The sequence below is a fragment of the Zosterops lateralis genome, assembly GCF_965231275.1.
Source record: "Zosterops lateralis genome assembly, chromosome: 1".
Taxonomy (NCBI): domain Eukaryota; kingdom Metazoa; phylum Chordata; class Aves; order Passeriformes; family Zosteropidae; genus Zosterops; species Zosterops lateralis.
In genome coordinates, this window is record NC_139762.1 from 40,301,371 (window position 1) to 40,327,661 (window position 26,291).

Sequence of the window (26,291 nt, forward strand, 5' to 3'; positions counted from 1 at the left end):
GTGGCTCATTATGTGATGGAGAGCCTTAGGAAAGCACCCCTTGCCCTTGTATGAGGCGCTGTCCGCGGCGCTGCGGGAGCGCGGTGCCCGCCCACGGTGCCGGGACTGCCGGGGCTCGCACCTTCCGCGCTGCCTCCTGCGATTAGGGCAGCGCGCAGGAGCCTGGGCAGCGCTCTCCGGCAAGAAAGGGCTCTTTCAAGCAGGATGCTGCAACAGTCACTTTGTAAGGTGAAGCCTGCTCATAAAGACAGCCTAAACTGGATTTTTTTTTGTAGGGTGTAAGGGGGAAGAAAATGGAGCTCCCTTCTGCCACAACTTATCCCAGCAGCTCTTAGCTGCCATCCTTTTTCATAAACTGTGCAGGCTGCAGGGACTGTCTCCATACTTGATGATATTTGGGGTCCCCGCAGACACAACCCAGCCCACGCACCGGGGTGTGATGCAGAGAAGCCCTCTTCATACTGGCATAAACCTTGTCTGCAGTGAGCTCTAATAGCGACAAATTGTGTTTATAAAGGCACAGAATTGTTCCAGATTACTTCAGTGCACTGAAGCAATGTTCAGATTTGCAAATCTGCTTACAATTAACCTCTCTAGAGGGAGGGAAGGAGGGAGGGAATGCAGGGAAATTATCATGAAGAGGAGAGAATCTGGTTTCTGTGCTCTGTATTTTTTTTTTTTTTTTTTTTTTTTTAACTTGCCCAGAAACGTCTGTTACTCTTTGTCACAGACGTGAGTCTTACAATATTTAAATGTTCGTGCTTCTTGGAACATGGCATTACATTCTGCTACTGAACAATAGAATTAATGGATTTACTTATTTTCATTCTGGTTGAAATTGGCAAAGCAGGAAACATCAACTTGAGGAACTGTCATGTTTGTATTTTTTATTTCTCTTTAATTTTTTTCAGACTCCTTAATGAACCATGATTCCACCCGTAGTGAGTGGCTAAGTGGAGGACTAGTCTGCATAGTTGCATTTGAGAAGTTCATGCAGATTTCACTGATGTCATTTTAAAGTGAATTAATTAGAATACATGCAAACTTTATTTAGAGGTTACTCAGAACTGAACTGGGGTTATTTTATTCTTTTTAGCCAGCAGGAAGCACTGGATTTAGGAATTGTGTCTGCTTTGCTACAGGCTAGATTTTCAACTGGATGCTTAAATACCATGCAGTGGCTGGGGGCTTTTTCAAAACTTCCAGATTAGTTGCCTTGCCTGTTAACTTGCTTTCTCGAGAGGCAGGAGCTAAATATCAGAGTGGAAATCACACACCCTTGAATTCTGTTCTGGGACTAATTCCTCTCTCTAAACCCTACAAGCTGATTATTCTGTCTTTCCTATCTTGAGAGGTAAAAGTTACGTCTTTTCACAGGGGCTGGGAGACCTTGTGTTGTAAGTGCTTTGAAAGTAGAAAGATGTAAACTGTGAAAATACCAATTAAATTAAGAATTGGAGAGTATAGATAGTGGGGAAGCTATGCCCAAGCCATAGTGATCACATATTTTTCCTTTTGATTTTAAGGATGGATTGTTTTGGAGATTTTTGTCAGTTGCTGATCAGATAGAAAAACTTGTATTTTTTTTTTTCAGGGTGAAATTTGGGAACTTTTAAAAGTTAGTGCCAAATTCTCAATATCACTGATGAGGAGTTTTTTTAAGATGAGAGCAAAGCTAATGGGGAAGAGTCTTCCTGCAAGAAAAACCACAGTGCTCTAGTGTTAGCCTGTGCTCTGCCAGGGATAATGCACACTTTGTTATGCTGGGTGGCTGAAAATTATCTACATACAATTAAAATTCTCTTGTAGAGAACTGGGTTCTACTTGTTGTGCATTGTTTCTCATGGTTAAACAAACATCTCTTACTTTTTACATCATTTTTTTTGTCTTCAAAGAAGCAGATCTGCTTTTCCTTTCTCCTTTTGGGGTCTGCCTCTTCTGTGTTTTAGCCTTTACCCCTGATTTTGCATCGCTTTCACTTGCCAGCTTTAATGTTTAAAGGAACAACTTAGATTGAATGTTATTATCCATAATTTACTCTATGTTCTGTGAAGATGGTTATGTAATAGCAGTAATTGCATCAACTCACCTAATGAGCTTTCCCTCCAGTGCCATGTACAGCAGATTAATAGCCCATGAATTCATTTGCAGCTCGTTGTGTTTCAGAAAAGTATTTCAGGCAGCAATTAATAAACTGCTAAAGAAAATAAAATAAAAAATGATTTTTTTTATTATGTTAACTCTCCAGCTGAACAATTTATTGGCACCTTTCATGATGCGGCTAAGTAAATTCTCTCCTAATTCCTCAAGCTGAGTGTGATTAGTGAACCCTGCTCAACTCAAGACTGTCTGGTAATTAGTCTGATCTTTATATCCTAAAATGTTAGGGAAAAGTAAGAATAGCGTCCTAATGTTCTGTTTTTCTTCCATTCCTTGCCTTTCAGGCATTATGCAAATAGCTGTAACTTTAAACTGCAGCACGCTACTGCTGCAAAATTTTTCCCCCCCCTTCCTTGCATAGAAACCCCATAATTGTGTAAGCTAAGAATTGAAGACCTCGGCCAATAAACAACCCCTGGCACTGTTTCTGTGCTGCTTGTTGTGGGCTGCAGTGTCCCATACCTCCCAAGTGGTGGGACAGAGCCTGAAGCAGGGACCTGAGAAAGGTCACGGGGTGCTGCTGCCCTGAGGAAGGTAAACCAGGGGTCAAATGCCACTGCAGAGAGAGATGCCAGGAGAAGGGCATGGAGAGAGAAGAAAGAACAGGGAAAGCCCTGTGTTTTGCAGTGTGAAAGGGCATGAGGTGATTGAACCCAACAGAAGAGCAGCAGTGAGATGCCACGGCTGCATCCACCTTTGCAGGGAAAATGTCTGGGGAACGGAGGAGAAACTGCTGCATGTCACCCAACTTGCCAGGCTGCTCTAGAATTTCCATGCTTTTTCTCTTGGTTGGTGCTAGTGTTTTGGGGTTTTTTAAATTTAATATCTTTATCAAGTTTTTCATGTTTTACATTTCTTTTTCAGAAGAAACAGTTATCTTCCTGCCACTACCAGCTCTACTCTCCCAGTCCAAAAGAAGCGCTTGGCTTGTCTTCAAAAGTAGTAAAATATATATTTTAAAATATTTTCCCTGATTTTGGACTCTTGAGGATTGAGTAAGCATAAAGGGAATTCCTTCAATAAGCTCATACAGAGATTGATTACATGTCCTCAGCTGGAAGTTACATTAAGACTTATTCACTAAGGTATAGCTACCGTGGTGAACTTTTCAACGCTCTCTGCTGTCTCTATGACAACACAGATCCTGGCAGAAGTTACCAGGGCTCGTGTGCTCTCTGCAGCCTTTGTCTGCATCCATCTATCCTAGTCCTCGATGATTGTAAATGTGTGCCTTTCTTACGTTTTTGCTTAACAAGGTGTTTTATTAAATTTGTGACATTTCTAAAGTTATTACACTAATCATTTGTACTGCAGTACCCAACCATGCTCTGAAAGAGATGTGCTTTAGGAAAGGACTTTCTGAATGCTCTCATCTTGTCCTGTGGAAGATATTCAACTGAGTGGCACAGAGTCCTTGTACAACTTTTCTTTCCTTACACGTGAAACTTAAGATAACTAGTGCCTGGAAAAAGCGTAATGCACACACAGTCTGATTTCTGCTTAGACCTTCAGCACACTATAGAGAAGTGCTTGCTACTGTTCAGTGCTCTAGCAAAGTTCTCAGACCTTGCTGAACTCATCCTTATTTTAAAGGAGCCCATGGTGCTTGCAGCTCAGGTTTCTGTGGCAGTCCTGCCATGTACCACCTTCTGTGGAGATCCTTCTCTGGAGATTGGGCCCTTCCTTGAGAACAGTTGGCATTGACACAGGTCTAACTTTGCATATTTTTTGTTTTATACCTTTGAGGTGTTTTAGGATTCGTAAGATACTTTCTACTTTGTCAGCTTCCCAGTAAAAGGCATTTTGGGCAAATATCTCTTACAAAATCACTTCTCAACAGAGATCTTGTTCTTTTCTTGGCCTTTTTTCTGTTATTTCTCTTCCCCCACTTTAGTTTATAGCATTATTCCAAATTGTACATGTAGAGGCACTGGCTCTATGCATTTGTGTTGCCATTGCAGGTCACCTTTGCCTCTTCTTCAGTTTAGTATCCCAGCTGCTTTCATGGCAAGCAAAAACCTGGGTTATCCTTTCTGCCTTGTCCTGTGCTGGGCAATGCTGCTGTAAGAGCAGATGGGAAATCTGGAGGTAGCCAGTCCCTACCCAGTCCTTGCACTCCTAAGAATGATGCTGAAGCCACATTTGCTTTGTCATGCGGACATAACTGCTGAGACCCCAATCCCATGACCTCAAAAGCTTTGTTTCAGAGCCTCTATTCTTCCTTTATGCACTCAGTTCACCGCTTCGTATTCCTCATTCGGATCATTTCGTTGTTTGGGGATGTGGGGCATCTTTGCATCTTTCTTTCTAATTGACATTGTGCCATGTGGCTTTGCTTTCTGTATTGGCCCTTGTGATTTCTCTGGTATCTTTTTTCTCCCTTCGAATGCTTTATTTTTTTATTATTATTATTATTTTTTTATTTTATTTTTTTTTATTTAGATATGTTGAATCCAAAGGATGGAGAAATGTCAATGAGATAAATATCAGTCTGGGAACGAGCAAATTGCCAGTGTTCTGGGCCTTGAAGCTAAACATGGCTTATTTGGTTGTCAAGCCAACCTGAAAATGTTATCTACAGTAGCCAAGGTTCATGAGAAATGCAGTAAATTGTTCCCAAGAGTTCTGGGAAGTCTGAACTGCAGCAACCCGAGTGTTCCTGAAAGACTCTCTCAAAGGAGAGGGTTATTTGGTCCTTCCCCTCAGAAGAAGAAACAAGTGTGAGAATGTGTATGTCTTCCAGCTGGTTTATATCTGCAAACTTTTATTTTCCTGGTGATCACTTTACTGGAGATGGTCTCGCACAGGGTAGGTGCCTCTGCAGAAGGCAAAGAAGCAAAGCTGTTGTCTTGCTGGCCTCTCTGCAGAGAGCAGCTCCCGCGCTGATGGTGTGGAAGATGTAAAGCAGGCACTCGGAAACCAGTAAGCACTCAAAGGCGCTTTAGGAAGATCTCTCCATAAGTAGATGAGGCCATGGATTTCCCTCTGCTGCTGTCAGGCTCTCACAGCTCACTTTCATCCACTGGATGAATTGTTAGAGCAGAGGGAGTTTTCCATTGCCGTGCCTGTGATAAGCCGACTGACACGTTGCAACTCCTCCTGCTGGGATGCTGGCCCTAGGACTGTGCTCTAAAAATAGCCTCGATTTGTTTTTAGTTTGACTTTGTATCACATGCTCATTTTAAAATACATCAGAACAGTTAATTTCCAGTCCTTCAGTGCTCATGTGGAAAGTGTAAAGGATTTTTTAAAGTAGATGGTGTACAAGGAGTAGAAATAACACCCTTTCTATCCAAACTTAAATAACACTCAGCTGCCAATTCTATAAAAGGAAAAAGAAAGATCATAAGGCGTTAGAATTTTAATGTCCTCTATCCCAAAATGAAGAGAAATGGTTTTGCCCCATTTTATTTTCCTCCAGTACTTGTTTGCTTGCTTGCCTGTTTCTGAAAGCTCGTAAATGTCTAAATCTAGGTCTTATGAAAAGTCTGTCAATCAGACAGCAGCTCTGAAACCTGACTTCTACAAGTTGTAGCTTAAAGCCCTACAGGCGGTGCCTGTGGCTGATCGGCATTTAATGAGCTGTGGGATCATTTCTCAGCGTCGTGCATCCATAACCAGTTGCTTGTTGTTGATATAAACAGATTTGGTAAGTAAATGTGAGGAAATTGTCTGACTTTGGAGACATTTACCTGAATTTCAGAGTTAAAGCTAAGTGGAATTCTTCCTTTCCCATGGCAAAAAGTGCAACAGAAAGCAAACATGCTTTTAGTTGGATTACAGGCATGGTTAGTCATCTGACAGACAGTTTTAATGGAGTCAGAAAGACATGCTGGGGAAACATGCTGACCTACTTTTCTTTCTTTCTTTCTTTCTTTCTTTCTTTCTTTCTTTCTTTCTTTCTTTCTTTCTTTCTTTCTTTCTTTCTTTCTTTCTTTCTTTCTTTCTTTCTTTCTTTCTTTCTTTCTTTCTTTCTTTCTTTCTTTCTCTCTCTCTTTCTTTCTCTCTCTCTTTCTTTCTCTCTCTCTTTCTTTCTCTCTCTCTTTCTTTCTCTCTCTCTTTCTTTCTCTCTCTCTTTCTTTCTCTCTCTCTTTCTTTCTCTCTCTCTTTCTCTCTCTCTTTCTTTCTTTCTCTCTCTTTCTTTCTTTCTCTCCTTTCTTTCTTTCTCTCCTTCCCTCCTTCCCTCCTTCCCTCCTTCCCTCTTTCTTTCCCTCCTTCTTTCCCTCTTTCTTTCCCTCTTTCCCTCTCTCCCCATCTCCCTCTTTCTTTCTTTTTCTTCCAACTTCAAAGCATGTGAAATGTTAATTTTAAAACTCTCCATAAAGTTAGACTTCAGTGAAGGAGCTCATTTTGTGATTTAATTTGTTTACACTTCTGTTTAGGGTATGATAGATTGTTTTGGTAACTGAATTTTATCAGATTGTTTTTGTTTCTGTTAGGAAATTAGGTTGCATCTGAGAAATCCATGTTCTTCCCCCTTTGCAGGGCAAAGCAATCAGCTTCAAGTTAATGAATGATTTAAGTCCAATCCTCAGAGGGAGGACTTTACAAACCATTGAAAATAAAAGACTAACAAAGCGTATTACATTTGTATCATTTTCAATGCATTATATTTTTAAACATTTGCCATTTTAAACTTGGACGAAGAAGGATTACTGGCAGATAGTGTTGTGCATTTTGCAATTTTGCTTTTTTTTTTCCCTATACTAAGGAGGTTGGTGCTCCACCATCAGTGATTTCTGGGAGGCAGAACTTGATGTATTTGAACCTGGGAAACTCTTTACCATAAAACTTGAGAGCTTGAGGGGAAAAAAGCCAGAAATTAAATAGGAAAACTTAGCAGTGAGGATAGATTAAAACATCGCAGAGATACTAAATTGAACAAAACTGGGTGATAAAGTGTTTTAGAAATGCTGTGGACCGCCTTACTCCTTCAGCAGTGGGCACACACAGTTTGTCAGATGGCTGAGGGTGCTAGGTCCCTGTTCACTTTGCAAGTGGTTTTGGCGAAGACGTCACTGCATGGTTGAAGGAGCATTCCCTGACACACTGGTCGATCAGGGACACTGTTGTCACCTGCTCTGTCTCCTCCTGTTTCCATCATTAACAGGTTTTCTGCTGTCAGTCAGCCCTGGTGCAATGGGCGCTGCTTCAAATCCTTTGCTTCCTCCCATTTCTCCTTGTTTTTAACTCCTGACAAGCTGATTACAGTTTGCATCATGGAATTAGTAACACAACATAAGAGAAGCAGAAAAAAATGGAAATTGCCAGGAAATCCTGAAGTTTATGGGGAGTTTTACATTTCAAAGGATCCACAAGTTACGTATACTCTTATGAAGTACAGTAATTTTATATACTGTGTACTTCTAGAGAATGTTCCAGTGGCAAAGATTGAGATGTACTTTTTATAGTTCTAAAAATTAAGTATAAGACGTTGGCTAATACATGAGAGTTTTTCCTATATCTCAAGAAGGCAAATAGTGGCATTGCACAGGTCTTAGCCATTTTGTAAGCTGGAGACATCAGTAGAGGAGACACCAGCCCAAGAGAACAAATCAGCAGTAAGTGAATATCCTTATGTGCTGAACTGCTGCACCTCACATGTTCAGCATCCCTCACTGCACCACAGCTGTGCTTCATTCGAGGACTATCCCATGTTTTTCTTGCCATAGTACTACTTCTAGGTGACCTGTGATATAGTATGTTTTGATTCTAGTGGAGACACAATTGGGAGAAGACACTCAAAAAAGCATCACATCTGAAATTTCATCAAGGAGCTTTTTTTTCTGATACAGGAACGTTGTTGAGCTGGAAGAATGAAGCATTAGGTTTAGGGGACCTTGAGTTGTTCTCTGACAGTACCAGGATGCCTCTCTTGGGCAGGGAACTCTTGTGTTTCCAATTAGGAGTCTTGTGAAGATTGGTGAAGAGATCCAGAGCTCAGTGTGTGTTTCAGTCTTGTAGCCCACATTGTGCTGTGCTGCACCATCTGGCCATCCCATCAAGTAGCTCTAGGATCAAACCCATGTGATCCAGATCCTTGGAACAACTGACTGTTAGTTCATAAGTGCCTTTTGACAGCACTTTTTTACAAGAAAGATGTTTGATTTGCCGTTTCAGTAGTTTGGAAGAGAAGCTCAATGCATGCTTTCTCCCTTGTCCCTTCTTTGAATGCCTCTTTGGGCAAACACTGCTATTAAATCAGAACATCCAGAAAATAATTTTAAATGGAAAAGGAATGAAAATAATAAAAAAGACAATAAATAAAAGCAAGAGGATAGTTGTTACTAAGAAAAATAAGCCCTATTATGTTCAAATCTCTCTCATAACACAAGGAAAAATAAACAGGGCCAGAGGAGAATAAGCATAAATATTTTATTCCTTTAATTCTGAAGAAGGCTTAAATCCTGTTTGTCCTCAAAAGAGAGTCAAAGCCTTTTCTTGGCAACTTTTCCTGTTATTTTCTGAGTCAGCTACAGCTATTTTCACATTTATTAGGAACATTCTTCCTACTAGAATTTAGGCATTGTAAGGTGTGAACATACATAAACTGGCACAGACGTATCAGCTGCCACTCATAGGGTGTGCAGTATAAACCCATGAGGTTTGGGATCTTCTTTCTTGGCTGGGGGAGTGAGGCAGGGTGGTAACCCTCTGGTAAAGGGGCTTTGCACTAATGGAGGAGGAATATTTAAAAATATTCCCTAGAAACTAGGGTGTGGGAAAAATGAAGCAATTAAGAGGAATCACTAGATACCCTGTCTTAACAGTTTATTATATATATTTTTAATGAGTATTTAATCCCTAATGCTGTGTGATGGATTAGAAAAGAGGGGGACTCAGGCCTCTTTCTGTGCATACTTTTATGTTTCCCCTTCATTGAACATTTTCTCTGGGCAAATTGTTTAACTTGAGCTGGTTGGAGGTGTTCCAGCACAACAAAGCTTTGCTGAAAATAACATTGGGTTGAATCCCAAAATGAAGAGTTGTCTGTTGTGTTCAGATTTGCAGAATCTCGGGATGAGTTACAAGGGGGGTGGGAAGGAGCCTCGTCTGTTCCTGTCCTCCATGTTGTACATCCCAGGCCCTGGGGCACTTGGCTGCACTGTACCTACCATGCAGCCTGGTGCTCTGGGCAGTTCTGCAGCTGGCTGGGCACGTGGATGTTCATCAGCTCTTTTAGGAACTGAATAAACCTCTGCTTTTGGAAATCTTGAGTGTTTAGCCCATGCTTCCCGTGGGATTGTAGCCCTAGAACAATATCCTGAGGACCTCATAGAAACCCTTCTGTTAGTGTATTTTTCACTTGCCACAGTCTTGGAGAAGACCATCCTAACTGGAAGCAGGCACACAACCTGTGTGCAATGAGTTCAGGGCCCAACCCCACACTGGTGACAGACATGAAAGATTTGTCATGAGCATGAATGAGACAAGGTTAGCAGCCTCCTGTAACGCCAGGTGATCCTTGCTGGGTAATCACTTCTAGTGCCAACAGGGGACCACCACCCTCATTTAGTTAAGGACCAGCTGTGTGTTGAATTCAGTCTCCTTGCCCAGCCTTTGGCTTCCCTTTCAGACATCATCTCATGTCCAAGTTGCATCCTTTGTTTTCATGGAGAAGTCTGGGAAAACTAGGTCAGTTTATCCAAGTAGAAATTATTATTTTATTGAGTTAACTCTGTGTTGACCTGCTGCCTGCTTGCCTTCTCAAAATGAACTCCCTTGTGTGCACTAAATCTTGCTCTGGAAGTTGCAGAGCCCTCAGTAATCACTTTGATTTCAAATAAAAAATAAAAAGGCTGCTTTTCTTAATATCTTTCTATTTCCTGGAAACAAGTGTCTGTCTGCTTTGCATCTTGTGTGATCACTACATCAGGCTGGTCTGGTGCTGTGAAAGCACTTAATGTAAAAATGTTATGTGCTGGGTTTACTGGGCATATTTAAAAGATCTTATGGAGAAATAGGGATTTGATTCTGCTTGACCCTGACTGACAGAATTAAGCTCTTTAAGCCAGTCCTGTAGTTACTAGTGTGGCTTCTTTTTAAAATAATCTGGTCCACTTAGTCCTGCTATTTCAGAACTTCAGCCCAGACAAGGAAGCTTTTTTTTTTTTTTTTTTTTTTTAATGAAAGAATATTTGGAATGTATTTTTAAAGAACTTCTTTGGCATTGTACATAAAAGATAAAATATATCAAAATAGACAGTCTGATAATTAGGTGCAGGCTTGTGGAGTGATTCATGTCATAACGTGACTGCTGAAACAGCTGAGGTTGCTGCAGGTGTGTTAAGGGAATTCGACCCCCTAATGCTGTGGTGCTTTTGCCTCTACATAAAGTAGGAGTACAGATGTCCGGAGAGCCTGCATTAATAGATGTGAAGCAGTATTTCTGCATGTAAATTATGGATGGAGCAGTATTTATTAAAGGCAAAAACAAGAGTCTTTGTCTCCCAGGCACCTTTCACTTTCAAGAGTCACAATAAAGCCTGCTGTCCCAGGCACAGAGATCCCAGAAGAGAGCTGGGGCTTCAGCTGCTGCCTGTTAAGCCTGGCTGGAGCTCAGAGCCAAGTTATGCCATGCATGGGCAGAAAGGGATCCAAAGAAAAGCCTGGGAGGCAAAGGCCTTTTAAGTGGCTCAGCTGGCGGGTGCAGCACTTTGGGGTGGGCAGTGAAAGCTCAAAGTGAATAAGCTTGTTTACCTGTGGCAGCAGCCAGCTTCAGCAGGGCTTTCCCGGAGCCTGCTGGCTGGCTCGGCATGGCTTTCCTGAAATCCTGAGATGGAAAGAAAAAGAAGTCCCCTGACCTCACTCCTTGCTTTCTCCTTAGTTTACAGTTGGTGAAAACAAGACTATGTAATCTTCAAAAAAAAATGCCCCACCCCAACAACAAATCTACAGATTGTTTATTCCAACTGCTCAGCTTTTGGGAAGGGAAAGGATGTAAACAACACACTAAAATGCAATGAGATGCAACAGTATTGTTTGGGCATGTTATTTTTCCATTTGATGAAGCTTTTTTTTTTTTTTTTTGGTAGTATTATGGCAAAACAGTTTTAACAACACACACTGTTGTTTAAAAAATCAAACTCACCTGCCATCCAAGCCCCATAGCCAGATGTGTGCCCACCAACTGTGTTGGACTGTGCATCAGTGTGAGGCTTAAACAGGCAATTTTTTCTGTCTGATCTAGCAGTGCTTCTAGTCCACCTCGACAAATGATACTGTTCTTCCCTCTAATTCTGCTTCAGCTAGCCAGGAGGGTAAGCCTGAGCAGGGAGGCTGAGCATGGTTATAGGGGGCACACTCTGCCTCCCCTGCCCTCCACTTTGGGTGCTGATCCTGGCACTTTGAGCGATGGAAATAACCTCCCAATCACAATTCTATTTTATTTTGCTTTAGTAGTAGGAGTGTGAACAAACTTTTGCATTTAGGAAGGAATGTGTGTAAGTTCATAATGGCATATTTTCCACATTCACTTCGGAGGAATAGGTAAATAGATTCTGAGCTATTTCTTTGCTTTTATTGTCCCTGGCCTAGCGGGAGGCCAGGGCTGCAAGCTGCCGAGGCTGTAGCACAGGCAAGAGCTGCGAATCAAGACTGCAGCTCTCTTTCTTCAAATGTGCCGAGAACAACTGTTCCTGAGCCTTCATGAGCTCAATTTACGGTTGCAGGAGGCGATGTGTTCCCTGTGCCTGATGAAGCACCCGCGCACGCAAAGCCTCTTCAGACGTGTTGTCAGTTGGCAGCTCTCTCGCTAGATGCACCTTTACACAATTGCACAAGCCACCAGGAGGTACAAATGTGAAAGTCAGCCTTGGGGGCAAAACAAAGAAATGAAACTTAGGTATGAACACGTGTTATCCATCTGCAGATACAGATATTAGACCTGATCTCCCACTATGCTACTGTAGTTTTGCACTAATAGGACTCTGCTGCGATCCGTGGAGTAGCACCACTGCAAGACAAAAACAGCCGTGGGGATAAGTTGGGGCTGTTATTTTCAATTCTGGTAAATAATGTAGGAGTGAACCCTGTTTGGAGAAAGCCAGACTGTGTTCACTGCGTGAAACCACCCATAATAAAAGGGAGAAATGCAGTGACACTCTGTCTCGGTATTGCTCCTGAACTCCTGCTCTTCCTTCTGAGGAGCCATTGCCCTGAGTCCTGAGTGTCTGTGTGCAAGCAAAGGGAAGGAGTCTTCCAGCTCACCTCCTTTTTTTGGTAGCCTTTCCATTTGATGTCCCATAAAGTCAGTTTTATCATGCACGATCAGAATTTGTCCTGTAGCTTGGACTCATTCATTACATTGAATAAATGAGCTTATTATGGAAAGTTATTTTGTGGAAGGAGTCTATTAATGGCATTGTCAGGAAAGAGGTTGCAATTTGTCATGGTGGGTAGTTTGCTAGTTAGGTAGAAAGCAAGTCATGTTCTTTTCCTCAGTGTATGTTAGGATAAGAAATAAAATAGTTGCAGCAGGTTGAAGTGTGAAGTGCTACAGGCAGGCAGTGGGCAGGTATAGTGTTCAGTGTCTGGTCTTAGCTTACAGCCACGCACTTCCTTGGCCATCAGTGGTCCTGGATAATACTCAGCAAATTGAAATGAGGACTTTGGATAACCCCAGCATCTCCCGGTTGCGAGGCATTGTACTACCATGACTGTCTCCTAAGAGAAATTATTGTAATAACTGTAGATAAGTAGACTGATTTACCTTTTGATGACCCTGGAGAAAAAGGTCAGATTCAGGATATTTTTGCTCATAATCGGTTATCCATAAACAGTTGGTGTACCAGGCTTCAAGATTGTAGCTCAAAAGGGCAGTTGCTTTGAGAAGGTAGCTTGAAAGGGCACCTCAACAGCTGAAATCAGATGAGACAGATTTAATGGCCTCTCAGTGATTTCTGACTGAAAGTTCAGAGTCTGAAATTTAGGTATTTTTTTTCTTCACCCAGCCCATGGTAAAAGAAATGCACTATAGCCTAATAGAAATTCATTTTCAGGCTGAGTATTAAGAAGAGTTTTTCAACTGCTGTGTATATATTTGGTCATTTCAGCTGTAAGGAAGAGAAAGAATAATCACTTTGTGTTTGTGGTCTTGTGTATTTTTAGCTAATGTGTTAAGACACTGCAATTCCAGAAAAGCTGTCCTCCATTTCCCCAGAGTATTTTGGTTTAACCAGCTGCATGCAGAATTTTATCTAGACCGCCACAGAAGTTACTAGCAAATCCACTGGGATCTTGGCAGCCGAAGCAGTAGATAGTAAGCACAACACTTTGCTTCCCTGAGGGTTTTAGTTTCATGGGGATTCTGCCACAGGCTGGCACTTCTCAGTGGCAGGGTTATCTGCAGAAGCCCTATAAATTTAGGAGATCTCCCCAGATGGAGTGATTGATTCCCAAAGCTCCTTCCCATTCCTGCACTGTGCGGGGAAGGGACAGACTGGCAATACCCACTGGGTGATGCAATTACTTGCAAACCTGTTGCAAGTAGCATGGTAGATCTTAATAAAAATCACAGGTTTTTTGTTGAGAGTAAGGAAGTGACTGATTTCATGCAGAATACTGAGAGAGATGGGGCATGACCCAAGTGAGGAGGGAATGACACGTGTAGTTTAATTTAGCAGCTGCATAAGATGCACAAGGGCATTGCAAGACCTGCATGTGGAGATACTCCATCTCATGTATGGGAATTTCTGGCTATATTAAGTAACTTGAGGTGGTGCCTATGTGAAATACAGATGGGAACATACCAGTGAGTAAATTTTGTCTGAGTCAATGAGTATGGCTGGGCTATTTCCATTGCAGATACATTGGTGAGTCTTCATGAGAAATATCAGTGATTTATTCTGCCTGCAATTGTTAATGCTAACAACCTTCAATAGCTCTTTAAGCATCAGCTGCTTAGAGCGTGTGGATTATCCTATTTCACACTGGCAATTAGTTGATGATATTAAAGCACTTTGAAAATGGAAATCACAAGGCAAATGCTATTTAAACAGTTTATCATTTACTGTATAATCCTATCTCTCCATCTACTTTGATTGCAGTATGTAGGGAGATGATAAGGGAGACCAAGGAGCCTGCATTCAGTTCAACCCCTGGTATAGGTGCTGTGCCCTGTCTGTCCTGCTTCTGACTCAGCTGCTTCTCATCCTCTACCTGCCCACACCCACATGCTGCAAAACACATTTTCTTCTGTTTCCCCCCCCACACACACTTGTTTACTGTCTTTCTATTTTTGCAAATTCTTCATTTCTCATTTGTTCTTAGGACCAGTTTAGGGAGTGTGGGGGGTATTCCATTTGTAATTCTGGAGTCCTGATTTTTATTCTTTGGGCAATTGGTATTCTGGTATGTTCTGCATAACTTGAACCACTCTCAAAATACTATGGTAAATATAAAGGTAGGCAGTAGTTGGTATATTCATACACTTAAAAACAGCTCATGGGATTTTGGTGGGTTTGGGGTTTTTTGTCTGGTTGGTTTTTGGGGGTTGTTTGGTTGGTTTGGGTTTTTCTGTCCTGTCCTTCTGCACCATTCAAGACAAATGTGCCTGTAGAACCATTTGCTTTCCTTCAGCAGTGGTTTTGGGTTTTGGATTGGCAGTTCTAGTTATCCCAAGTATGATAGCTGCTGATTTTGATTCTGGATGTCTTAATAATAATAAAAAAGAAAATAATATTTTTTTAAAAAAGACAGTGAAATAATATAAATAATAAAAAATAATATAAATAATGAAAAAAAAATGCCAAAGGCATACCTTTCAGCTGATTTCAAGGGGTGTTTTTCTCAGCCTGTTGTTTTGCATTGACTTTTCAGTTTTGGTCCTGCATCTGATTTCAGATAGAATTAGTTTTTTTCAAATGACTAGAAACTCCTTTTTTTTTTTTTTTTTTTTTTTTCTCATTCCACTTACTAATATTTCAGGGATGGGACAATAGTAGGTGCCAAATTTCATGTCAAAAATAAAATTGTTTAGACTGATGAGAATCCTTGAGACCACAGGTGAAGTTTCAGGCCAGTTAAATAAAGCTGTAGAGCATCCATTTGTATCATTCATTCATATAATGAAACCTGTTCTTATAACTTAGCTCTTGATATATTAACCCTGCAGTTATCCTCACACATAAATGGGAGATGTGTTGCTTTCGTCAGGATATAACCATATAAATCCCCTGTGCATGAATGGAAAAATAGAGGCCCTTAGGCTATAGGTATCAAAGGTCTCCCCTATACTTACAATAGCCTAATAAGGTTATTTTGAAGGCATAGGTAATTACTCACAGACTCCCGATAGCCAGTGATTCATTGTTCACTACTGAAACATTTCTAAATGAATTATGTTTTAAACAAGCAAATCCTTGACCTTCTCTTTTATAGGAGGAAAAAGAAGACGGGAGGGACACAAAATTCCACCATTTTCTGTGTTAAATAAAGTACACTGCTTGCTAGTTAAAAGGTCCCTGCTATTTGAAGCAGTTTAAATGTACTGCTGCACTTCTTGCTGTTTTGATTCCATGAATGCCTATTTCTGAATTTCACATTTTGATAAAAATATTATTGTTGTCATTAATTTGATATTTAGAAAAGATTGTGGATACAAGAGCTCAGTGCAATGAATAAAACAGTTGGAGTTAACTATCCCTGGGGATAGAATCAATCACTGTTGTAGAAGAGGGTGACATTTAAAAAAGAAACTCAGAAGAAAATGTCATGCTTAAAAAATTAGATTTAAACGCACTAGCTCCTGATTGATTTTTATTGCACTCACATGGATACACTGATTGATTATCAGCCTTACAAATGTTTAGTACCTTTCTCACTTCTCTAATAATCAGAATAATCTAATTTTCAATGTCATTTAAGTTACCATATTCAAGGCTATAATAGATCATATTTCTAATAAAACATAGCAATTATGTAACAAATAATACAAAGCTGCAAGGCAGAGTTCAAATTTACCTTCCTCAAAAAAAAAAAATACCACGAGTGGCTGGAAGGGCCCGTGTACATGAAAGCAGGTGACAGGAGGATGTCTTCTGGATCTATGGTGTGTTCCCCTGTGGTTGAACTGAGGTTCCTGGCACGCTGGCCGGGGCGGGTTTGCCATAGCTCAAAGTTATTTCTCAATAGGAAACCCTGGGCGGGCTCGAATTCTGTAATGTATGTGCTTGCTCTGTGCCTGGGGAAAAATGATAGCGTGCCAGGTGCTTATGAAATGTCTTCCATGATTGTTTTTCTGTGCTCCCTGTTAATTTTGATGTGTGTCTGTAGAGAGATACTATCTCACTTAATTTGAGATGTTTTCTTCTGGCGATTGTTATCCAACAGCTGACATGGTTGATTTCTCAGAATCAGCTACAAAATATGCAGGTTTCAATGTGTTTTGGTTTTGTAAGCCCCTTACACAACTGTGTACTTGTTATTGGCTTTGTCCATTAGAAATGAGAGTTTCGTGTTTGAAATGGGCTTTGTCTCCAATCATTCTCCATATGTCAAAGCCAAGTTTTGGCATGGAAATTTGTTTTAAAATAGTTTCCTGGCTTTTTTTAAGACAGAGCTGTTTTGCCTAAAAGAAAACATTATTTCATCTGGAAATCACGACCTAGGAAACCAGTCTATTTATAACTACCTGGTGTTCTGCATATTTTAGTATGTTTGGCTTGCAATTGCACTGCTGTTAATGTGAACAGGAGTCCCACCATCCTGAATTGATGGCTTGTCAGTCTGTCGAGCATGATTTTGCTGCTTTTGAGATGGTAGTTTTATTCCTTTACTTGTGTTGGAGATGGGAAACTCAAACTCCTTGAGTTCCCTCATCTTTGTGCTTTCTTCCACCAGTTCTCAGGCCTGGAAGCTGCCTGGGATGTGCAGCTGTGTATTACTTTTGACCATGTTCAGACCCATGTTCAGAGAGCCTAGGTCAGCAGCAGCAGCGTTGCTAAGGCTCCATTGGTTTGAGCTTTTCCAAGGTGACTGTTGAGAAAGACACTCTTATGGACTGCCATTCCATACCATTTAGCACAGTTTGTTGTAAGAGTAATGTGTGGTATATGTTGGGCATTTAATCTTATGGAGCAAACTTGGCATTGGCGGTAGGTAAGCGTTTTGCTTATTTGACTGAAATATTTGACTGAAATTGGCTACAGCTGCTAACTCCTGCCAGAATTAGAATTTTTTTAGCAGCTGCCTCTGGAGCTGGAGAAGCAAGAGCGTGGAGGAACTGTGTAAGGTTTGTGGGTTTACACCCCAACAAACAGCTTGGTGCTCTTGGATTTCCCAGCTGCAGTGCTGAGCATCAGCCCCACGGCTGCATGGGGCTCCATTGGCCTGCCCAGGCTGCCTGGCATTCAGACAGGGACAGGTGGCTTCCCAAGGGGCAGGAGGACAGGACAGTGAGCCTCTGCCCACAAGGGAGAACTGGCAGGTCTGCAGCGTTCCTACCTCAGTTCACCTCCCACTTCTCTTCTCATTGGGCTTTACAAACAAAAGAAGTCTTTTTGCAGACCGACCTTGTGCCCAGCGCTGTGCAATTACTGACTTGCTCTGTGTGCTTTATGGTGCTTTTGAGGTTTGTTAGCTTAACGAGTAACTTCCAAAATATTTGGGGACAAGAGAAGCGTGGTTTTACAGGAATGTGAACTGACTGGAAGCACTAGTAGTTGTTGCTACAGGAACAAAATCAGCTAACTAGTACACAGAGCTCTTCAAAGGTCACAGGGATCTCCAAGAGGCAAAACTGCAGTGATAGCATTTCGAATCATGAGTTTATAGCTGATTAATCATTATAATACATGAAAGGAGCTGTCTGTGTATTTTCTGGATATCTGGGGAAGCACAGGTTGTGCAATTAATAGGAAAAATTGCATTGCAAGTGGCAAGTTCTTCTCCCTTGGACACATTTGTGCCATCTTTGACAAATGGATGTACAAATATTCACTATTCCATGATTTTACCTGATTGTTTAGAAACTGTCTAAATCTCATGGGCTGGATCCCCAGCTGTTCTTAGGCCAAGCAGTGGCTAGGTTGTGTGAACCTGAGGGGCTCGCATTTAAGATTGGATGATTCTCTGCATTAGGACATGCTTGAAATGCCCCCATTCAGGCAGGAGAATTGCTGCATGGTTACTAAATGAGGGCACCAGGGTTCTTCAAGAGAAGCTGTTTGTGTCTTCTCTATACTTAGTTCCATCTACAGCAGACCCTGCTTTCCTTAAGAATACATCTGAGCCTCATGCAACTTTTGTGCCCTGTCCATTGCTTTGAGCAGAAGAGGGAAAGTGTATCTGAGGCTAAGGAAAAAGCAATGGCAAACCTGGGGTGAGGTGAACAGACTGAACAGGACAAGAGGTGATATTCTGCCCCTCTACCATAAGGGAAGAGGCTGAATATCTGAAGGTAGGGGCTAGTTCTTAATGCAAAAGTACCTTTGCCAGCTTGTGAACCCTGCTGTGGCTGCCTGGAGGTTTCTGGGTGTGGAAGTGCAAGTCCTGGCGTGCATGTCAAGGGGACAGGGAAGCTGTCACAAGAAGATGGATTGGAGCAGACGTGCACAGGTGTGGGCGTGTGTCACTCAGCCTTCTGAGGTGCACCAAGACCTGGCTTCCTCACGTATCAAGATACACCTTTTTTCATTTTCCTTCCCTACACTACCTCCTTATTTATTTTTCTTTAACTTCCAAGAGTCCTCATAGGGCAAGAGAGCTTTCATACTGTCCCCTGTTGGGAGCTCTTAGTTAATGCAGCCATCAAGTCAGAATTTAGTGCACAAGTAATGAAATTCATAACCTGAGTTTCCTACAGCAGCATTAACTGTGACACAGATTCATCACTGCCGTATCATCATTAAAAGGCAGTGGAATTGCATCGGGGATTGATGTGATCATACGCGTGTAAAGATCAAGATACCAAAAGGTGTGATTTATGTAATATAAGCATAAGCTGTAATCCAAAACCCTTCCCACATGCGGTGTGACAGTTCCTGTTCCCAGAGCAGTGATGGTTTTTAAATTTACTGTGTGAATGTGTGTGTGTGTGTTTATATGTTTTTATTTAACTCTTTTAAACACAGTGTTGTCTTAAGGTCTTTCTCTCTCTTTTTTTTTTTTTTCTTTTTTTTTTTTTGCATGTTGAATTATAGCTGTAGTTAAATCCTCCCAAATAGTTCAGTGTTATTGAAATGCTTTATATTTTTGGAGCTTGGGTGTTATACGTCAGCACTTTAATCCATTATCTTACAGGAAATATAGAAACACTGACATGTCTGATGCAGTCTTAATGAATAAAGCAAGAAGGTATATATATTTCTTGTTTTTTTCATTATTATAAAAGCTATCAGAATCATATAAGGAAGCTAATGAGGAACAAAAAACGTTCTTAGTTTTTAGGCTGTTACTTCTTCCCTTTCTACCCTTTGATTTGCACCAAAAAAAGAAAAAGGACAGAGCTGGACAAATTTGGTGATGAGGATTGATCAGCAACTGACCCTCTGGTGGTATTTGGAGGGAAGGGGATTTCAGGTGCAGCTGCAGAAGGAGCAGTGCTGGGGTAGCAAAGGAGCATGGTAGGGTTCCTGCCAGAGTTATCTCCTGGTCCCTGGGAGCCCTTGGCACCTGCTTCAAAGCCTGGCCTGAGTAATGTGTTCATCTTCCACGAGGAGTTCCAAGCTGTTGAGGGAAGTCGTTGTTGAGGCCACCTGCATGACAAATTTGTCAATCAGCTTGTAGAGCTGTAAGTAAGTGGGGCTTTGTGACAAAGGTTTATTGCTCTTTGTGGTTGTGTAGGAGTTTACAGAATTTTCTAAGGAGCTCTTTTATCTCCCAAGTACAGCAGTGATTAGGATTTGTTTCTGAAGTGCAGTGCCAGTTTGCAGCACTTGAGATGTACCTCTGGGTCTTGGGTGTTTTTTCAGTGCAAAATATGGTGCTTGTGCTCTGCCCTGGGGTCCAGCAAACAAACCAGAGCATTTGCTTGAAGGGAAAACTTGTAAAAGAAAGCGGGGAGGAACCAGTCCATCCCCCTAAATCTGACTGCACTGGTAGCATTGTACCTTTGCAAGGAATAACCTTTTTGGTCCACTCTTGCTGGTCTCCTTTGGGTCTGTGTTCTCCTGACACCAAAATTGATGGTGTTTAAAGTTAGGCTTTAATCCAGTGGGGTGCTCAGCGTCTCAGCCCTGATCCAGCCAAGCACATGACTGACTTCAGTGCAGGTCTGTCACACAGTTAAATCAAGTTCATGCTTAAAATGTGAGTGATTGGCATCTGAATTCTGTCCGTTGCAAAATCAGACCTTTAGTGGGAAAACCAGAGCCAAACATTTCATGGACTATGGGCCTAATGGCCTTGTGAAGGAGAAACAATGTTCCCCATATCTCTGCTCCTTGTTTTCTGTTACACACAATATGATATTTCTGTAGATGCCTCTGACTCTGATGCTTTCCCAGCCAACTACTTTTTCTGCTCTTTATGATTACTTGTGGTTCACTGGCATGTAGGAAGTGACCACAGAAGATGGAGATGGGCCTGGGGAACCCACAAGGAAAAAGAGCTGGCACGGAGGTGGCTTTGTGCTTCCCTCCCTATGGCACGGGTAGATGCACTTTCTGGGGCAGGACCGTACAAATAAGAATCAGCAGGTCTTTGGCCATCCAAAATCCCTGGCCATGCTCATGTGTGCAAACCCACCAGCTGCGCCCTCCGAGTTTAGGGCTTTGCTTTAAATATCGTGAGGTTTTGAATACTAAAAATGTTAAGGTTGGTTTTATTTATCCAGTAAGATTTAGTCTTCAGGGTGTTTAATATTGACATGGAGTCTTTGGGGAAAGGGATTGATTTTGCTTGGCTTTGTTGTAAAGCCTTATGCATCTGGTTACACTTAAGACGTTAGCTTTAGCTAACAGCAAGACTCTTGATAAAATTCACAATTACTGGCAATACTGCGGACATGGACTTATCTCCTGGGCACGTTTTGTAAAATTAAGCTATTTTCATTAGAAGAACAAAGAGCAGCATGGTGATGGAGCAGCTGTCATATTTTATTACAAAACACAAATATGTGGGAAATCAATTACAACACGAGTGCGCACAATGCATATTTCCAGTAATCCCCCACGGCCGGGGGAAGGTAGAAGGCTGATCTGAGTGCAGAAGCAGATGGCAAGCAACTTTAGATAGCTTCAGTGCCATTTTTTCTCTTTCAAGTGTTTGCACTTCTCCTTTGATCTTCAGAACTTCAGTTTAACGTGTTTCATCTTCTTTTGTTTACTGTTTTCACATTTAGCTTTCCTTTTAAATAACTTCTGTTTAGTGGAGTTTGTACTAGTATGGGGCTTTGTTATCTTCCATGCAGAGGTACTTAAGAAGAAAGACAGTTGCTGCCTTCTTTTTGTGTTGTTCACATCCAGTAAAATAGTGACTGCGTCACTGCAGAGGACTTCACCATCCACCATGCACAACTGTAGTTCTGCAGTGAAAAAATCCCACCTCACAGAGACACTGTACATATGAAGTTGCAGTAGGCTTTCCTGGAAGGCAGATACTATGGGATTGTGATGGCACACCCACAACAAATCCCTGTAGAAGTTTTGGTTTCATCACTGCTCACTACATTTAGATCTTAAATTATTTTTAAATAAGCTGGAATTAGTGTTCTCTGCACATATAACATTTTTATAGTCACTTAAAATTATGTGTGTTTAAAATAACAGCATTTTACAGTGATTTGAAATAGAGCAGCAAGAGCAACATAGGTTGATCCGAATAACCCCATGTGATCTGTATCTCTGCTTTTCTTACAGCTGTCAGAAATGATAGGAACAAAAAGAAGAAGGAACCTTCAAAGCAGGAGTCCACAGAAAACTATGAAATGACGGCAGAGTTAGATGATCTCACTGAGAAGATCCGAAAAGCTCACCAGGAAACCTTCCCCTCACTCTGCCAGCTGGGAAAATACACCACGGTGAGTACAGTTTTAGGCACAAAGCACTTTGGATATGCCTGGATGATGTGAGTTTTGGAGGCTCTGGACATTTTAAATAGATGGAGCAGTAGATTCACTCTTTGCACCTCCTTAGCCAGGAAAAAGCAGAGGTATTTGTGCAAATGCTGCCTGCTGGGGAGAGAAATTGCACTTAGATGTGAGCGCTACTTAGCGGTATCGCAAGAGACTCCTGGAGGATTAATCCAGCCAAATGACCAGCTCTGGGACCATGAGTTAGTTACATTCCATCATTCATTAGAAATTTGTTGGCTTCCAAAGATGTGATCTCTGCTCGTGCATCAGCGGATTACAACTTTGCAGGTGTAGGGAGTTCTAAAATGCTGCTGGATTACTGGTGATAGTCCCAAAGCTACCAAGGTCAAGGAAAATATGAAATGTTTAAGTGAAACAGTTTCCAAAAAACTCATTTGCAGTTTATTCCTAGAATCATAGAATATCCTGAGTTGGAAGGGACCCACAAGAATCATTGAGTTCAACTCCTGGCTCTGCACATGGCAACCCCAAAAATTACACATTCTTTCTCAGTCTACCAAAATATCCCATAGCAGCAGAAACTTCTGCTGCTTTTAGAAATGAAAAATCAGCCCCCCCCATCAAGAAGCTCAGTACTATGGGAATTTCTCCAGAGATGAGTCAGGGAAGTAATTTTTTTCTATACATATATATGTTGCTAAATACAGGGAAAGTCAGTGATGTTAATTGATTAAAGAAAATTTGGTGTCAAGTTTGCGAATCCAGAAATAAAAGAAATGATAAAAAATAATTATTAGGTAATGTTTAGAGCCTTATCAGTAGAAAAATGGCTACTGGGTCTGGGCTTGCTGTTGGTTACAGCAGCACTGGCTGTTTCAGAGGGATCCTGAGGTAGTCAAGTATGTGCTCATTGCTAAGAGCAGGAGTTCAGGAATGACACGACTGGGGCAAGGAGACAGCTACTTCCATGGTTCTTGCCCTCCAGTCCCAGCTGAAGATCTGGGACCAATCCCCAGAGGCCAGATGAAATACTTCTATCACTGGATTGCTCTCTGTCTTGAGTAAATTTTCTGCTATTGAAACAAACATTAAATTTTTCGGAGTGATGTTGGCAAATCCCTGTGTGCCATCAATATTCATTGTTTTAGTGATCAGGGTGCTCTTTTATGGCATATTAATCTATTTGCAAAACAAAGTGCAAAGTTCAAAACTGAGGTCTAAATGTAAGACTTGGTATTTAAGTGCAAGAAAAGCAAGCACATATGGTGTGATTTTAGGAAAAGGCACATTTTTCATGTTGCTGAAAATATCTTCACAAACAGTTTTCACATTTAATTCTGAGCCCCATGTGAACTGGTTAGTACTGGGGAAGGAGCCAGTCCTCCCCATGCTTCTCTGGTCCTTCCCAGCAGGAGCACGTCAGTATTTCCATGTTACCTCAGAGTTAGCAGAGCGCACTGCAGCTGGTGGGGTGGTACTGTACTGCATCCTGATAACTGCCAAAGATCCTCGAGGGCTGAAAGATAAACCTTGGCACCTCTACACTTGCATTAGATATTGGATGCTGAGGTAGCATTAATCTTTTAGCTCTTGAAATGATACAAGTGGATGAAATTGGAGAGGGTCTTGTTGCGTAGCACACCCACCACTGATGCCTTCGTCCTTAGGTTCCATCTGAACCCCATGGAGAGTTTATGTCCCTGTTGGAATTTCAGAGGCCTTATTGAGAGCATCTGGACCTCAGTAATGAGCAGATGAATCTGGTCTGCCTATGGAACATGAGTAGCCATGATTTGACCACACTCTTTCTGGGGCTGGATATTGATCGTTCATATCTCAAGCCTGATGGTACAGCCTGGGGCAGGAGATTTCTTGTTTTTAGCATTGTTCTGTTGGAAGTCCAAAGCAGTGAAGTGCTGCACAGGGCTCAGCTCCCTCCTGCTTTGTCATGATACAAGTTGCCATAACAAAATGATAGTGAAAGAGTTACTTTTGGCTTGCCTTGAATCTTTGAGAGCAACGCAGCTTCCTTCAAATGCTGCATTGGACTAATAGCAGCAGTGCTAAATACTGTCTTCTTACTACATTCTCATAGTCTGCGTGTGAAACGCAGTGTTTAAATCTCTCATCTAGGTAAGGTCTGGCAGCCACTCCAGCATTTTATGTAAGACTTCAGTGTTAAGAGCTCATGTGGGAAGGACAGAGTAGTGCTGGGGCTGGAGTAAGGGTCATCTAACCCTGAAGCCAGCTGCCAGCCCAGGGGCAGGGGAGAATCCTTTCTGCAGCACTGAGGATACAGGAGGATCTGAGATGTGGAAGCTGTGTGTGCTGGTCACAAGAGCACAGCTCTGGTGCCTGGACACCATCACCAGCTGCTGATCAAGCGGCAGGGCTCCGACAGCAATCTGAGACACTTGAAGTAGAAACCAAAAAAACAAAGAAGCACAAAGCCCTTTTTCTAAGTGCTGTGTCCAAGGGGAGCTAGAAGCCTATGCCACTCTGTTTTTCTTGATAGTAACAATAGTACAGGTAGAAGATTGCCCCCAGTCCTGCTTTTATGCTTGGTTCTGCGTGCTGTCAGTCATGAAGCATGGTGTGCTCACACTACAGAGCACACAGATTGCTTTTATAACCTGGGAGTTTTTAATTTAATTCTCTAAATGAGAGGTGAGAAGTGAGTGTTTTTAACCAATGTGGATTCCCTTGAATGTTGTGAGCCTTGTACTTGTGTACTGACAGGGGTGGTGGAGGGAAGAAACTTCTGCAAGAACAGCCCTGAGTGCTAAAAAGAGCAAAGAATTTTAAGTATAAGACGTAACATTAAAAAGACCTTACAGAGATACAGTAAAAACAAATAAATTGGTTCAGGCATTTGAATTGTGTATCTGGCTCCTCTCACTCTTGAGCACTGCAGCCTGCATTTCCCAGAGGGAAAGGTTACATGGCGGTGTCCCCTCCTGCCTCCATTGTGTGTTTTCACCTGTTAAAAACTGTTTTGGAGAAGCATTTTCAATTACCTTCTTTTATATCCATTTGCTCTTTAAAAAGTGACCCCATACTTTGCATAGTTAGTAGAAGTCTGCTTAAAGTAGTGGGAGAATAGCACTTGCATTAAATTCCCTGGGTCATTTGACTTAACAATTGCATTTGGTGGGCAGTGACAAGTACAGTTCTACCAATGATGAGAATCAGCAAGCTATTTAAATGTAATGGATTCCAAAAGTCCATCATAAACAGATCTGTTTTATTACTGTCATCCAGGTAAGAGACAGTGCCTGAGTAATTTCTCTGGAGATGTCATACTTTATAGGATAATTGAGTGTAATAACTATACTGCTTGTCCCTTGAGACTGGTATTATGTGTTACATCCAGCCTTGTGATAAAGGGAGGATAAAACAAAAAACAATTTTGGCTTTGCAGACCCTTGCTGCATATTCTACTGGGTTGCTCTTGGCTGGCTGGAAGTGAAGAGATTCCACATCTTGGCAGCATTTTGTTCTTTGTAAGTGCTGCACTTAGAGGTTACACAGCTATTGTTCTGTGCCAATGCAGAGGAATATATATATATATATATATATATATGTATGTATAGATACAATATATGTGTATCTCCTGATACTGGGACAGAGCAGGGACATGTGCTGTGGTCCTCAGTGAGCTTGCTGGAGCTGGAGTGCATTGCTGCTTTTACTAAAGAAGCATCATGAGTGCTCCTGATTAGGGCAGAGTGCCCCTGTGAGCCTTGTTTCCTTTGTAAAGTGGATTTTAAAGACAGTAGGGATTCTGTTGCTGTGTATGTTTCTGTGAGTACCTCATCCCATATTGTTAATGTGGAGACAGAGCAGCCTGCAATGAAAAAACAAAAATGATGGAAAAAATGGGATCAATTTATGTGGCAAAAATGGCTGTTTAATTGGATTTCATAGCAAGGTTGGGCTTTTCCACTGATAAAGATGCCACTAGGGTGCATTACAGTATTGTTCCACCATATGTGCACTGGTGCATAGGCCTGAAAAACATGTGAGACTGCTCCTGAAAAAGACACCCAAAAACCCTCTTCATTAAAATATTCAGGAAAAGTCAGAGCGTCTGCATCTTTTTCACAGCATGGATAGAGCAGATCTCCAGGCAAATTTAATCAGAGTTTTTGTTTCT

At 41.6% G+C, this 26,291-nt stretch overlaps 1 protein-coding gene across 3 annotated transcripts in view; it reads left to right on the plus strand.

The window, feature by feature from the left end:
* The window catches only part of RARB (retinoic acid receptor beta), a 92,238-nt gene that overhangs the window by 49,653 nt on the left and 16,294 nt on the right, over positions 1-26,291 (plus strand). For all 3 annotated transcript variants that reach the window (XM_083862285.1, XM_083862284.1, XM_083862286.1), the window contains exon 4: positions 21,960-22,120. In XM_083862285.1, the coding sequence (XP_083718411.1) occupies positions 21,960-22,120 (161 nt within the window). The remainder of the gene's footprint in view (positions 1-21,959; positions 22,121-26,291) is intronic.